The 13,900-nt window shown below is 40.1% G+C and overlaps 1 protein-coding gene across 2 annotated transcripts in view; it reads right to left on the bottom strand.

Annotated features, from left to right (window-relative positions):
• LOC148900865 (RNA polymerase II elongation factor ELL2) overlaps positions 1-11,281 on the bottom strand; it is a 32,927-nt gene extending 21,646 nt beyond the window's left edge. Inside the window, exons 1-2 of one of the 2 annotated variants that reach the window (XM_088992878.1) lie at positions 11,058-11,281; positions 10,790-10,837 (exon numbers count right to left, since the gene is read on the bottom strand). In XM_088992878.1, the coding sequence (XP_088849004.1) occupies positions 10,790-10,837; positions 11,058-11,237 (228 nt within the window). In that variant the 5' untranslated portion in view covers positions 11,238-11,281. The remainder of the gene's footprint in view (positions 1-10,789; positions 10,838-11,057) is intronic. The other variant, XM_088992879.1, reaches the window with a different exon arrangement.
• Positions 11,282-13,900: the final 2,619 nt, after the last annotated feature.

The following is a 13,900-nucleotide window of genomic DNA, read 5'->3' as shown; positions in this document are numbered from 1 at the left end:
CTGAGTAATGGCCTTCTGAAAACAGGCTCTCTTTTGTTCCGGCCTCCTGGGTTCCAGAGCCGTGGCACTGCCTCGCCTCTCTGGTTCGATGAGAGGAGAAGGGGGGGAGAAAACCTGTCGCCGCCACCGCTGTCTGTTACCAGCAGGAGGCAAACCAGCAAACCACCCTTGGCTGGATTCACAATACACACTTCCCCACCTGTGGTTGCAGTGCGTGTGTTAATCCAGCGTGAGCAACGACGCGCAGGCTGATCTTGAGCTCCTCTCACCCGGGTCTAATCAACATTTCTGCCAGTCGGAAGGCCGTGCAGGAGCAAGGCCAAGGATGAGATATCCGTGAAACACACACACGTGCACACACAAAAGCAGGACACAAAAATGCACACATCCCAGACAGCCTGGCTGCCTCCTCATCTCACCGCTGTCAAATAAACTCCTCATCTCATCCCAAACAAAAGAGGCGATGCGTTCCCAGGACTACTAGTTGCCATTTGGGCTGATGGGGAGCCCCTCCCTCAACAACAACAACAGCAACGTCCCGAGTTGGGTCATTGCGCATTTTGCCAGCTCAGCTTGTTTATTCTGAACTATAATACAAAAAGGTGGCCACACTGTTTATGAGTGTGTGAAAGCTGACCAGCAATTTAACAAGTGGAACCATCCACAGCGATGAAAACAACTGGAATGGCGCTGAAGTTACAACTTTTGGAACGGGACTGAAAGTTTCTGGAAAAATATGCCTCAAATGTCAAACTGTCAAAACTGCACAAATGTGTTTTTCCTTTTTGGGGGCTTTTGGTGTTTAACTTGGTAATGTCACAGCACGGATGGCAAACAAGTCATAAAGTGCTCATGAAAATAGAAATGGAAAATATTGTGACATAGCAAAGAGGGATACACAACTTTGCCCTGGCTGCTCTGTATAATGTGAGCAACGTCGCAAAAAGTCAACAAAAGAATACAAGTTACTTCACACGCATTTAACTCATTCAGTGCCAGGCATGTGCACAAATATGTCCACTCCAGTGCCAGGGTTTTTGTCATTTTCACTCAAATTGATATAAGTAAAAAAATGCTCACTACGAAAACATTTTCTCACACAAAGTACTTGTTTCAAGTCACAATTAATGTTTTATTCCTTTGTTTTTCTTTTTGCTTAGTTTTTTTGGTGGGGGGATAGGTGACCCAAATGACATCCCAAAAATGTAAAGGTTTGGCTATCTGAAGAAAAAATGTCGGATGAATTTCCATTCTGTATATAACACTAGACATTTTGGGGAGAATTTAAAGGTGCAAAGTTTACTCTTAATTTTCGATTCTGTTAAACTAAATTATGAAAAATTCATTCAATGCCAGACTATGTGCAAAAATGTGCCCACTCCAGTGCCAGGGTTTTCGTCATTTTTACTCAAATTCCAGGACCCACAGAATATGGAGTTTTACGACTACATAAATATTTCAATCCAGCATTAGAAAGTATAGACTCTCTTCGTTCATCAAACAAATAGTTAATTCCTAGGTTATGTGTGTCTGGAGTTATCTGAGCTTGAAATGAGGGCTGCTGTCCACAATACAATGCAATCAACATATTGGTTGATATAGCGCTTTAACAACAGCTAAAGCTGGAACAAAGCACTAACGTGAAAAAAAGGGAAATGCTGCCCCTTCGTGGAAGGGAACAACATTGCCAGAGGTCTGACCAGCGTTTTATCGGCTCCCCGCAAGAATAACAAAAACCCGAACAAAATTCGAGAATGGCGCTCCACATCATATTTTCAATTCCCGAATAAATTCGGGAATGGCAGTGAATGACTTAATCGTGATTATAGATGACTCACCTGAAGTAATCTTCCTTCCAACAATGCGAAACTGTTTTTGAACTTCCATAACAGTTGACATTAAAAAGTGAGGCTGAGATGGGAGCAACAATATTCGTCCAGTTACAGTTGCCGTAGAAGCCCTACACTGCACCGCAGTTTAGGTGCATTCAGTCATGTCGCTAGGTTTGAGGCAAGAGTGGGTGATACAGAATTTATATATATACAGTAAAGTCTCATTATATCGATATCGGATATAACGATAGTCCCGGTTATATCGATACTATTTCTATGCACGCACGGAGAAAATTACATGCAAACACGGTCGGATATATCGATAGTCCCGGTTATATCGATATTTTTTCGGATTCCCTTGGATATCGATATAACGAGACTTTACTGTGTATATATATATATATATATATATATATATATATATATATATATATATATATATATATATATATATATCCGTTAGCGCCATAACCAGGTGGCTGGCATAGTCTACCGAAACATCTGTGCGGAGTATGGACTGGAAACCCCAAGGTCAAAATGGGAAACACCTCCCAAGGTGGTGGAGAATGACCGAGCAAAAATCCTGTGGGACTTCCAGATACAGACCGACAAGATGGTAATGGCCAACCAACCAGATATCGTGGTCATAGATAAAGGGGACCGTTGTCGTGGATGTAGCGGTCCCGAGTGATGGGAACATCAGAAAGAAGGAACATGAGAAAATCGAGAAATACCAAGGGCTCAGAGAGGAGCTGGAGAGAGCCTGGAAGGTAAAGGTGACAGTCGTGCCTGTGGTGGTCGGAGCACTCGGGGCAGTGACCCCCAAACTCGACGAGTGGTTGCAACGGATCCCGGGAACAACATCGGATATCTCGGTCCAGAAAAGCGCAGTGCTGGGAACAGCACGGATACTGCGCAGAACCCTCAAGCTTCCTGGCCTCTGGTAGAGGACCCGAGCTGAAATGGGGACAGACACCACCCATGGTGGGTGAGACGAGGAATATATATATATATATATATATATATATATATATATATATATATATATATATATATATATATATATATATATATATATATATATATATATATATATATATATTCATGCAGTAGAGAATATAGGCTCTAACTATATGTTTTATCAACACAGTAAAGATTTTTATATTGTTTTAATAATTTTTCAGTTGGTTGGGTCTGGGTTAGGGTTCTTCGCTGAGCTTCATATGCCGGTTGATGAATGCGACTGCCTCCAGCAGGAGACAGTGCACGTAATCAAGACTGAGCTCGTAATCACCTTCCATTTAAAATTTTACAGAGACAAAACCACAAGCTCCAATGCTGGGAGCGAGAGGACATTAGGGGTGCATCCTTGAGATTTTCTCAAATCCGATGCCAAGAAGAATTTGTCTCTGGCAGGTGCTCAAGGCCAGACTGTCAACTTCAACAAATTGTGGGTCGGCGCGATCCCTCCCTGTGCGGCCCTCAAGCAAGGCCGGCTGTACACATACTTTGACACGTGTGTGGAAGGGAAACAAGCGGCCTTTCATGCCTCATAAGCTTGTGCCTTGGACTTTTACATGAGGGAATTAGACGAGATGTAGTTCTTGTAAACCAAGATGACTCGCTTGATCGGACGTAGAAGTTATTTTTTCCACCATCTCAGTGGTTACTTGTCTCAAACTGTCGCGGTTTGAGTGAATATGAAATTTGACCTTGGTATAACATTTCTCATGACTATTTGTTTGAAAGTTTTAGTTTGAGGCTGTAACTAAAACACAATGGAATGCTTGTCAAACTGCCATTTTATTTTAAATCATTTTTAATCCTCAACTAAAAAATAAAAATAATCTGCTCCAAATTCAACCATTATTGGTCATTAACTGAGCCCTGAGCAACTGTGATGTCATTTTTAGCGAATAGCAAATGGCAAAATGGCTGCCTACACTGAGTTGGATAAAATTAGGTGGATTTTGCTATCCATTATCTTTATGTGGGTGATGGGTGTGCTAGAGCCTATTCCAGCTGTCTTCAGACAGTCGGCGGGGGACACACTGAACCGGTTGCCAGCCAATCGCAAGGCACACATAGACAAACAACAATTCAGTCACAATTGCAGCTACAGACAATTTAGAGTACATGTGTCAAAGTGAAGACCCGGGGGCCAATTCTGGCCCGCCACGTCATTTCATTCGGCCTGCGAAAGCAAATGTGAACTTGCGAAATTCCATGATGCCTGCTAAAGTCCAAATCAAAATCCCAAATTGTCGTATGTAAACCACATGTCATTATTCTTGAGTTCAAATGTCAAAACTAGTCATCGGTATATATATATATATACAGTAAAGTCTCGTTATATCGATATTCAAGGGAGTCCGAAAAAATATCGATATAACCGGGACTATCGATATATCCGACCCTGTTTGCATGTAATTTTCTCCGTGCGTGCATAGAAATAGTATCGATATAACCAGGACTATCGATATATCCGATATCGATATAACGAGACTTTATTGTATATATATATATATATATATATATATATATATATATATATATATATATATATGCATTGCTGCTAAATCTGGTGGGGAACATTCCTAACTGGTTCTCATTAAAAATAAATAAATAAACAAATACAAATAAGGCTTGGTGATTGGAATGTGCCACATTAAAGACATTAAAAATCTGTTGTAGTCTAAAGAAGGATATTATGATCGGCCACAGGGGGGGTGACAGTTTGATATTTGAACATAGGTGTCCTTAAAGAGAACACATGAACTCACCATGCACTGCAATCACAGACGCATGCCCACGGGGTCCATTACGTATGTTACGTGTTCAAACACTATACAAAGAAACTTAGTGTGACAGTGAAGTTCCACTCAGGGGAACAATCCAGCATGTTGTTGTTTTCCCTTCTGCTTGCTTCCAGCTAACTTTCATTATTCAGCACTTCCTGAAGCCATCAGCCGTCTTTACTTTTAGAATAAATTATGTACCTAAACCTTATCTGATTGTGCCCAACTTTGACCCAAAAAGTGTCATTCGCCTGCTAGCCTCTGCTCCATTAAATGCACAACAAGGATTTTCATTAAACACGTTGCTCAGGCTTACCAGAAATAAAAACTCCAAGGCAGACTACATCGCATATGCACTGACTGTATTGTATGAAGATGTGGAAGCCAATTCATTGTGGCTGGCAAAACACAGGCCCCATTCTCCTTTTCCTTGTTATCCAAATGAGGCGAGGACCTACAAACACGCACACGCTCGCAGACGCAACCTAACACACACAAAGCCGCTAGCTCAAACCCACTCGCACAAAAGTAATTGGTCCGCGCTCCCTCATCCTGTCTTACCCATTTGCACATACACACCAGATAAACAAACACACGCACTTATGCACACACACGGATAGTCCCTCAGGGGATTTCAGCTGGTCTTGCCCAGGCTAAAACCGGTGCACAATGGCCCAGGGGGTGCGGGACAGAACTAAATCATGCCTCAAAAACATTGAGCACAAAAACAAGATGCAACACACTTAATAACATGCAAAGACAGAATGAGATGGCTCCTTCAGAATTTGCGACTGAACCCTGGATAGAAAAATACACCACAACTGGTTGCGTTAATCTCACAAAACTACTGTATTGCTTAAAGAAACAGCTGATTTTATGATGCTCGGCGAAGACCACACAAGCATGTTTGAGTTATACGAGAAGGCGAAAGCTGCTACTGTCATCCGGAATATTATGACTCCTGTAATTACCTCTAAACATTCATTTGGTTAATGACTGTGTGTAGAAATGCCTGCCACCCAGCCGCCATCACAATAACAAAAGAGGATAGAAACCTCAGATAAAAAGCACCACAAGCATCCACATCAAACAAGTCTACAATTGTGGTGCATCCAGCTCAGACCAATGCAAGGTTGAGCAGTCATAAATACTGGACAATCTTCTAGAAAGAGAAAAAAAAGTACACGAGGCTTAAAATAAGCAGTTTCTCATCATAGGTCACAAAATATAATTTGCATTCTGGGGCTTTATTAAAAGAATTATTATTAAAGAATCAAATATGTGGAGTTTATCTTGTAAACGGTAAACAATCCGTGATTCTGATGCTTTTATCGCCAATCCAAGTCACTGATTAAATGACTAAAATAATAAACGGATTTATTAATTAACTCATTCACTCATTGAAAAGCATGACGTGGAGCAGGGGTGTCAAAGTCATTTTTTGCCGCGGGCCACATTGTAGTTATGGTTTCCTCTCGAGGGCCGTTATGAATTTGGGGAACCCATTAGAATGTTTAAATCCCTTCAAATATTACATATAGAGCACACAGCAAATTAATGAATAACTCGTTTTCAAATCTGAAGTCAAGAATAATGACTTTTATTGTGGTTGACATCCAAAAATATGAAATTTTGGCTCAGATTTTAGCACTCATCATGGAATTTAACAAGTGTGATTTGCTTTCGCGGGCCGAAAAAAATGATGTGGCGGGCCGGATTTGGCCCGCGGGCCTTGACTTTGACACCTGTGACGTGGAGGGACATTCTGGAATTTGTTCGAGTTTCGGTTTTTCTTGCGGGGGGTGCCTATAAAGCGCTGGTCAGACCTCTGGCAATATTTTTCCCTTCCACAAGGAGGCATCATTTGCCTTTTGTCCATGTTAGCGCTTTGTTCCAGCTTAGCGCTATATAAATCAATATGTATGTATTGTATTTTGTACAGCCACCCCCATTTCAAGCGTAGATAACTCCAGACCCACATAATTTAGGAATTAACTCTTTTTTTCTGACGAAAGGAGAGAGTCTAAGGTAGCATATGCTCAATTGAAAGTGTATGTAGTCCTAATACTCAATATTCTGTGGGTCCTGGAATTTAAGTGAAAATGACAAAAACCCTGGCGCTGGAGTGGACACATTTTTGCACACCATCTGGCAGTGAATTAGTTCAAATAAAACGTCATAACAGACAAAACTGTGTTGTTTATGTATTGTACAGTGGTTCCTTGAGGTCCGGGTTTGTCACAACGTGCCGAAACATCCGTACTTCAGATTTTATTTCCGACAAACCCTTTCAGGTTAAGCACTGTCCACTGCGGTTATGCAGTGGACAGCTTACAGGTTACAGAGTGCATGAAGAATCCACAGAGACAAAAAAACCTTAATATTATTGAATACGACACATTTTTATTCACAAGTCAGAGTATAACAAAGGATGAACAATAGATCATATCGTGAAAAGCTTGAGTGAGGTCACTCAAGTAATTCAAGGCATCTTTCAATAAGGAGCCGTTCTTAGTGGATTTGTACTCCATTGCAAATGACATTTACATAAATGAACGGATTTTTAAGAAAACTAAGAATAATCATCATGGGACATGCAGACAGAAACCCCCGCTCCCAAGACACTGTTACAGTCACCCTACAAAACTAGTTACTAGTCTTGGCTCGACAGGATTGTTGCAAACTGTAGTTATTTCTCACCAGTCTGCGCAATTAGCTGGAGTGAAAAGTAAAATATTCCCTAAGGTCAAAGCTGTGGCTTTTCCTGACGACACACAGTCTACACACAAACACATGCACACACAGATATGATCTGGTGGTGCTGGCTGCAGATTGTGGATTGGCTTGAAATACCCCTCCAGATCCTTAAAAAAAGTTTCTACCCAAGCATAAACAAGTCCAACACAACATCAACTTCCCACGAGGCAACAGGACCTATGTGCGTCACTGAGGACTCTTCGTTTGACACATGAATGCGTCTCACTACACTGTTGACTGAATATGAAAGTGTTTGTGTGTGTGTGTGTGTGTGTGTGTGTGTGTGTGTGTGTGTGTGTGTGTGTCCCTTACTCTCCGCTCACTATTGCTCCAGAGTCCCCAGCCTGACCCAGTGACCTGCGAGCCTCCGATGTGCTATAAGCACAACCCCCCCATTATAGATCATTACGGGACTTAAGTGCCAAAGTCTACTTCACAGTTGCACAATAGCGGAGACAAATGACATGGATCATATTTCAAATTGAAGCTGGAGGCATTTATTTTCTGCGTGATGGGTGGGGTGGCATCTATCATTTGGCATTTTTCTGATTAAAACAAACAAAACCAAAAGTAGACTCAAGGACGAATGCAGAGAAATGACAAGAACTGAAACAGAAAGCAAAGCACATATTGGGGAGCAATGACGTCCAAGTCGATGCTTTACTGATCTTATCCAAATCATATCAAGATATGATTTAAACAGGAAAAACAAGCTTGTTTACAATATGCGGTACGAATCCAATAGAACCATTAATCTGAGGGACTGTTAATCGGCAGATGCTGCTGCTTTGGTGGGCAAAAGAGTTCGCTTAATAATGTGAATTCCTCTAGGGGGAATTTTACTCACACTCTAATGCATATTTGTGCTCTGCACCATACAGAGAACCAGATCTCCCTCTCGTGCGCACACACACACACACACACACACACACACACACACACACACACACACACACACACACACACACACACACACACACACACATATACACACACACATGGTGGGAGGGGGCTGAAGGAAGGGGAATCTCTCCAACAACTAGTACTTGCCTTTTCATATTTGTCTGCAGTGGAATCTGAATCGTGGCAGTACGGTTTGTTGTTGTTTATTTTATTTTATTTCTTTATTTTTTGCGTTCATGATTTTACTGTTAATGTTTGATGGTGAGACAGATATACAGATAATGCTTAGCAACTTATCTATCCATTCTACAATTTTTGTAGGATTGATGAGAAATTATTTTTTGAACTCATTCAGTGCCATTCACAAATTTATTCAGGTTTTGTTTTTTTCATGCTGAGGTGCCGATAAAGCGCTCGCCAAACCTCTGGCAATGTTTTTCCCTTCCACAAAGGGGCAGCATTCCCCCTTTTTTTCATGTTAGCGCTTTGTTCCAGCTTCAGCTGTTTTTAAAGCGCTATATAAACCAATATGTAGGTATTGCATTGTATTTTGTACAGCCATCCTCATTTCAAACACAGATACCTCCAAACCCATATAACTTAGGAATTAACTTTTTCTTTCAGATGAAAGAAAATAGTCTAATGTTTCTAATGCTGTATTGATGTTTATGTGTAGTCCTAAAACTCAATATTCTGTGAGTCCTGGAATTTAAGTGACAATTACAAAAACCGTGGCATGGGAATTGACCCATTTTTGCACATGTCTGGCAGTGAATGAGTTAATTAATTTCTCCACTGCGAGACTAATAAAGGCAAATCCAATCCAATCCAATCCAATCCAATATTATAAGTCAGCAGATGATTGTCGCTTTCCTATCATGTGGAATTTGTGTCTTTATAGTCCTTCCCTGATTTTATGTTAAATATATCTGTGATTTGTGGGTGTTGCGATGGGCTCACTCAAGACAGCAATGAGGATAATGGTTTAAAATAAAGAAACAAACAAATTAATGAATAAATGACAAAGATCGCATGGTTAGCATCGTGTCTGGTATGGGGCAGCGAGTGAAATTGACGACTTGTTTGGATGACAATGAGAAGTAGCCTGAACCATACTGGCTCATGTATTAACCGTTTAAATTCATGGATTTTCCCAACATGTCAACTATATAAATTGAAACATCCCCTCATATTGTTTCATACAGTACACAGAAAACAGGTGCATGGACAGTTTTTAAAACAGAAGTCGGGAAAAATTGTGTGCTCAATTCCTGCTCAACTTACTGTATACAGTGATACCTCAGCTTATGAACTTAATTGGTTCCCAGACAGTGTGTAAGGTGAAAAGTGTGTATCCCAAAAAATAATTTCCCATAGGAGACCATTAAAATGAGAATAATCCGTTCCCGGGTCCCCATAAAACATAATTTTCTACTTTCTAATTTTCTAAGCCTTAAAACTACACAAAACATACCTTATGTTATGTATAATAAATGTGCTATGGTATTATAATTAAAGAAATAAACTGTACTGCATAATAAAATCATTTTATTTACCTTTGTGATGGTTGATGGCTTGATGGAATGGAGTGGCCGGTTTCATCAGCATTAAACACTTGATGAGGAACGTAGCCTTCTTTCACCATCTTGAGGACTAATCCCTTGTAGGTGCTTTCTCTGCGATAATTTTACCTAGTTCCTCATCAATTGTGTTCTGTTTAGCTGGGTTGATAGCTTTTTGAATCAAGTGTACAGATTTTTACCTTGCAGTCTACACTCTGCCTTTGAAAGTTGAAACAAGTCCAAATTTCACTGTTTTCTATCCATTTTGTCTCTTTCTCTCTGTTGTCTGCCTGTCTCTTTAATGTTTAAACCACCTCCCCTCACTGCTGCGTTCTTGACCAATCACGTAGCTTTAACCGAAACCTGGGGGCGGGGAATACAGGACAAAAACAAGCCGGCTGCCATTTTCTTGTTAGGACAACGGGCTCGTTCGCGAACGACACATTACTCATTGTGGCAGCTCCGTGTGTATCCCAAAAAATAGTTCGTATGCCAAGGTAAAATTTTCTGAAATTTAACGTTCGGAAACCAAAAAGTTCGTAAGCCAAGGGGTTCGTAAACCGAGGTATCACTGTAAACGAAAATGTTAAATTTTGGAACATATTTTAGTCAACATGAAAGTTGACATGCTTGATTTGTTTTGGCAGGGCCCCTTAAGATTATGTCAGGCCAGATCAGGTCCTCATTCCTAGGATTTGATACCTGCGTTTTAGAAAATGTACAACTAAGAAAAATGAGAACTAAACAAACTAATTAAGTCAACAGTTGTACAGTTCAAGCTGCATGTTTGACAATTCGTTTTTTTCCAGGTTGTAAATGAAGTAGTAAGTAAATATTCATTGAACGCGGCAATCAGAAAATTAGAATCAGAAAACCTTTATTCATCCCAGAATGGAGAAATTTGCAAATAACTTGAAATAGAAATGTATGTCCTTACCCCTTGACTGCCTTCGAAACAGATAGACGGTTCACTTGGTAGGTCAGCCTGAGGTAAAAGAAAGAGGCAAACAAAACGCAATTTAAATGCGTGCGTGTGTATGGTGATAGTCTTTCATTCGGCGTCTTGCTCGTTAAGTGAACCACATACTGCAGAGGGATGACACTAACATACTTTTGTACAATGACATAGCCATTTGGTGGAAAATTAAGCTTAGCGAACAACTTCTGACAAGTGCTCGTATTCGGTAAGCGCGAGCCACAGGTACCTTAAGGTTCTGGTAAGCCTCCAGAGCTCGAAAGGCGCTGTCGGTTAGCTTGACGTGGTAAAGTGTCCGGTTGGGTCCGTGTTTGTTGCTGCTGCTGTTGTTGTTGTTGTTGTTGTTGTTGTTGTTATTGTTTTTCCCGCACGACAGCCCGTATGAGCGCTCCTGCCCGAGCGAAGCCATCGCTGGCTCTCCCTTTCGGAGTGTGCTCGGCAAATTAATGCTACTTGCTCTCCACCACTGCTCAAACCAGGGGAACGTCAGGTAACGTCACAAAGTGGGCGGGGCTATGATGACGACAATGGGTTTTGCACGTGCCTTGCCTGCCTGCCTTCTTTTATTTGCTTTTCTTACAAGGGTCAATGCCCATTTCATTCTTACGCACGAGTAGGAATTCAGTTTAAAATGCTTAAGGTAAGTCACATTTTTAGATTTTTGATTTTTAGAAGGAACCCGTACACAATAGAACTAGCCTGAAATTGATGCCTTTTCTCAAAAGTGATCCGAAATGCAACATAATCTTATTATGATTATTATTCTCAACTCATTCACTGCCATTCACGAATGTATTCAGGAATTGAAAATATGAAGTACACTGCCATTCCCGAATTTGTTCGGGTTTTGTTTTTTCATGTTTGGGTGTTGATAAAGCGCTGGCCATGGTCTCTGGCAGTTACCATACCCATATAATTTATGAATTTACTCTTCTGATGAAAGAAGAGAGTCTAAGGTTTCTTACGCTGTATTAAATGTTTATGTAGTCCTAAAATTCAATATTCTGTGGGTCCTGGAATTCAAGTGACAATGACAAAAATCCTGGCACTGGAATGGACACATTTTTGCACATGTATGGCAGTGAATGAGTTTGAATAAAAACTGGAAATAATAATAATAATAATAATAATAATAATAATAATAATAATAATAATAATAATAATAATAATAATAATAATAGCATGCGGGCGACCTGGTGAGTGATTAGTACGCCGGTTTCGCAGTGCAGAGGTCGCGAGTTCAAGACCCAGTCTGGCCTCGCTGTGTGGAGTTTTCATGTCCTCCCCGAGACCGTGTGGGTTTTCTCCGGGTCCTCCGGTTTCTTCCCACATTGCAAAAACATGCATGGCAGGCTGATTGAAGACTCCGAATTGTGTGAGTGTAAGAGTGACTGGTTGTTTGTCTCTGTGTACCCTGCGATTGGCTGCCAACCAATTCAGGGTGTGTCCCCCCCGCGCCCCCGCCTCGTGCCTGAAGACGACTGGGTTAGGTTCCAGCACCCCCGACCCTAATGAGGATAAAATGGTACGGATAATGGATGAATAATAATAGTAATAATAATAATCATAATTCAGATGCCATGTTTAATTATCAGTGTTTTCCAAACACAACAATGAATACAAACCACTAACAAAATAACTAACAACCTAACAACCACCTAACGAACCCATTAACCAACTAACTAATTTTAAACTGTACTAGGGTCGATGTTATCTACTAAATTGTCACATTTTATATATGCAACTCATTCTACATTTTGTTCTTTTTTATGGGTGTTTTTTTAAATTAGTAATAAAATATGACAATTTTATTAACCACGCAAATGTGATGCAAACGAAAAGTTTGCATCACGTGTTTATAAAACACAGCGAAAGTGCACAAGTTACAGTGGCGGAAGCAAAAAAAATAAATAAAAGGCAGGTGAGTCTGACAAGTATAAGCCTACTTAGTTAACTTCTTAAGCTACCGCTTGAATCAAAGTACGTAACAAGAGGAGGAGGAAGAGGTTACTGTGAGTCAAAGGAGGGTGAGCAGGTGGTTGAAAAACATCACATCCGTACAAACCTTCAACGTAGCTCTGTTCATGGAAAAAACGGTTCCTACTTTCAGAGATTGCACTGCCATATCCACATGTAAGATAAAAATATCTTCTAGTCAATAAAAAATAATGAAGGATTTCTTTGATATCAAAATCTCAACTTCATATTTGCTTTTTAAAAGTCTTTTCAAAATTAAATATTGCTGTGGACTTAGACTGGGTTTGAATAACATATCTGTTACAGATATTATTTCAAAGAAATAATGAAATGTACATTCTGAAACTATTGTGTATGTTTATTTTTTTTACTGTCACTTTTGTGTGGCAGCTATTTGCACCCTGATAAAAATGATCCAACCCCTCATTCCAATCATACTATTTTTCCCCCCTTGCTCATCGGTTGCTTGTCAGTTTGACAGGTATAAATGGGAAGGAATCCTCGACACCCAAAAAGAAATAAAAAATAATATATATATAATTTGAGATCGAATTTATAAAGTGGAAACTCTCAATATTTAACCAGTATTCCTCTGGACAAACTGTTGCAGAACAGCAAAATTTCTGAAAGGTCTGGTGTGAATAAATCTGAGAATTCAATATCTGATTATAAATAATAATAAATACATCGTTTAAAAAAATATTAATGATAATAATAATGCATGATTCAGACTTTTACTCTCTGATACAGAGTTTTACTCCCTGCTGCTTTCTACTATCTTTGTGACTGTTTTATTTCCTGTATATGATAGTTATCATCCTAAGCGCTTTGTTCCAGCTTCAGTTGTTGTTAAAGCGCTATATAAATCGATATTTATTGTACTGTATTGTGCCACTAGTACTACTACTAGACCTGTAGACGATCCACACAAAGGAAAGGAGGAAAAAAAATCCTCAGAAGGAAAAACGTTTGGAGAGTCTTTCTGACTCGGTTGCACACACTTAAAGGACAACCGACACCTGCGGACAAGTTGTGTCCATAATTAGTAAAATCACTTCAAATGACTTCTACTGAGCGTATTTTACAAAGATTCTG

The sequence above is a fragment of the Hippocampus bargibanti genome, linkage group LG03 (genome assembly GCF_051943395.1).
Source record: "Hippocampus bargibanti isolate YZ-2025 linkage group LG03, ASM5194339v1, whole genome shotgun sequence".
In the NCBI taxonomy this organism is placed as follows: Eukaryota; Metazoa; Chordata; class Actinopteri; order Syngnathiformes; family Syngnathidae; genus Hippocampus; species Hippocampus bargibanti.
The sequence above is the reverse complement of the archived record's forward strand: the minus strand, read 5'-3'. Positions and strand labels throughout refer to the sequence as shown.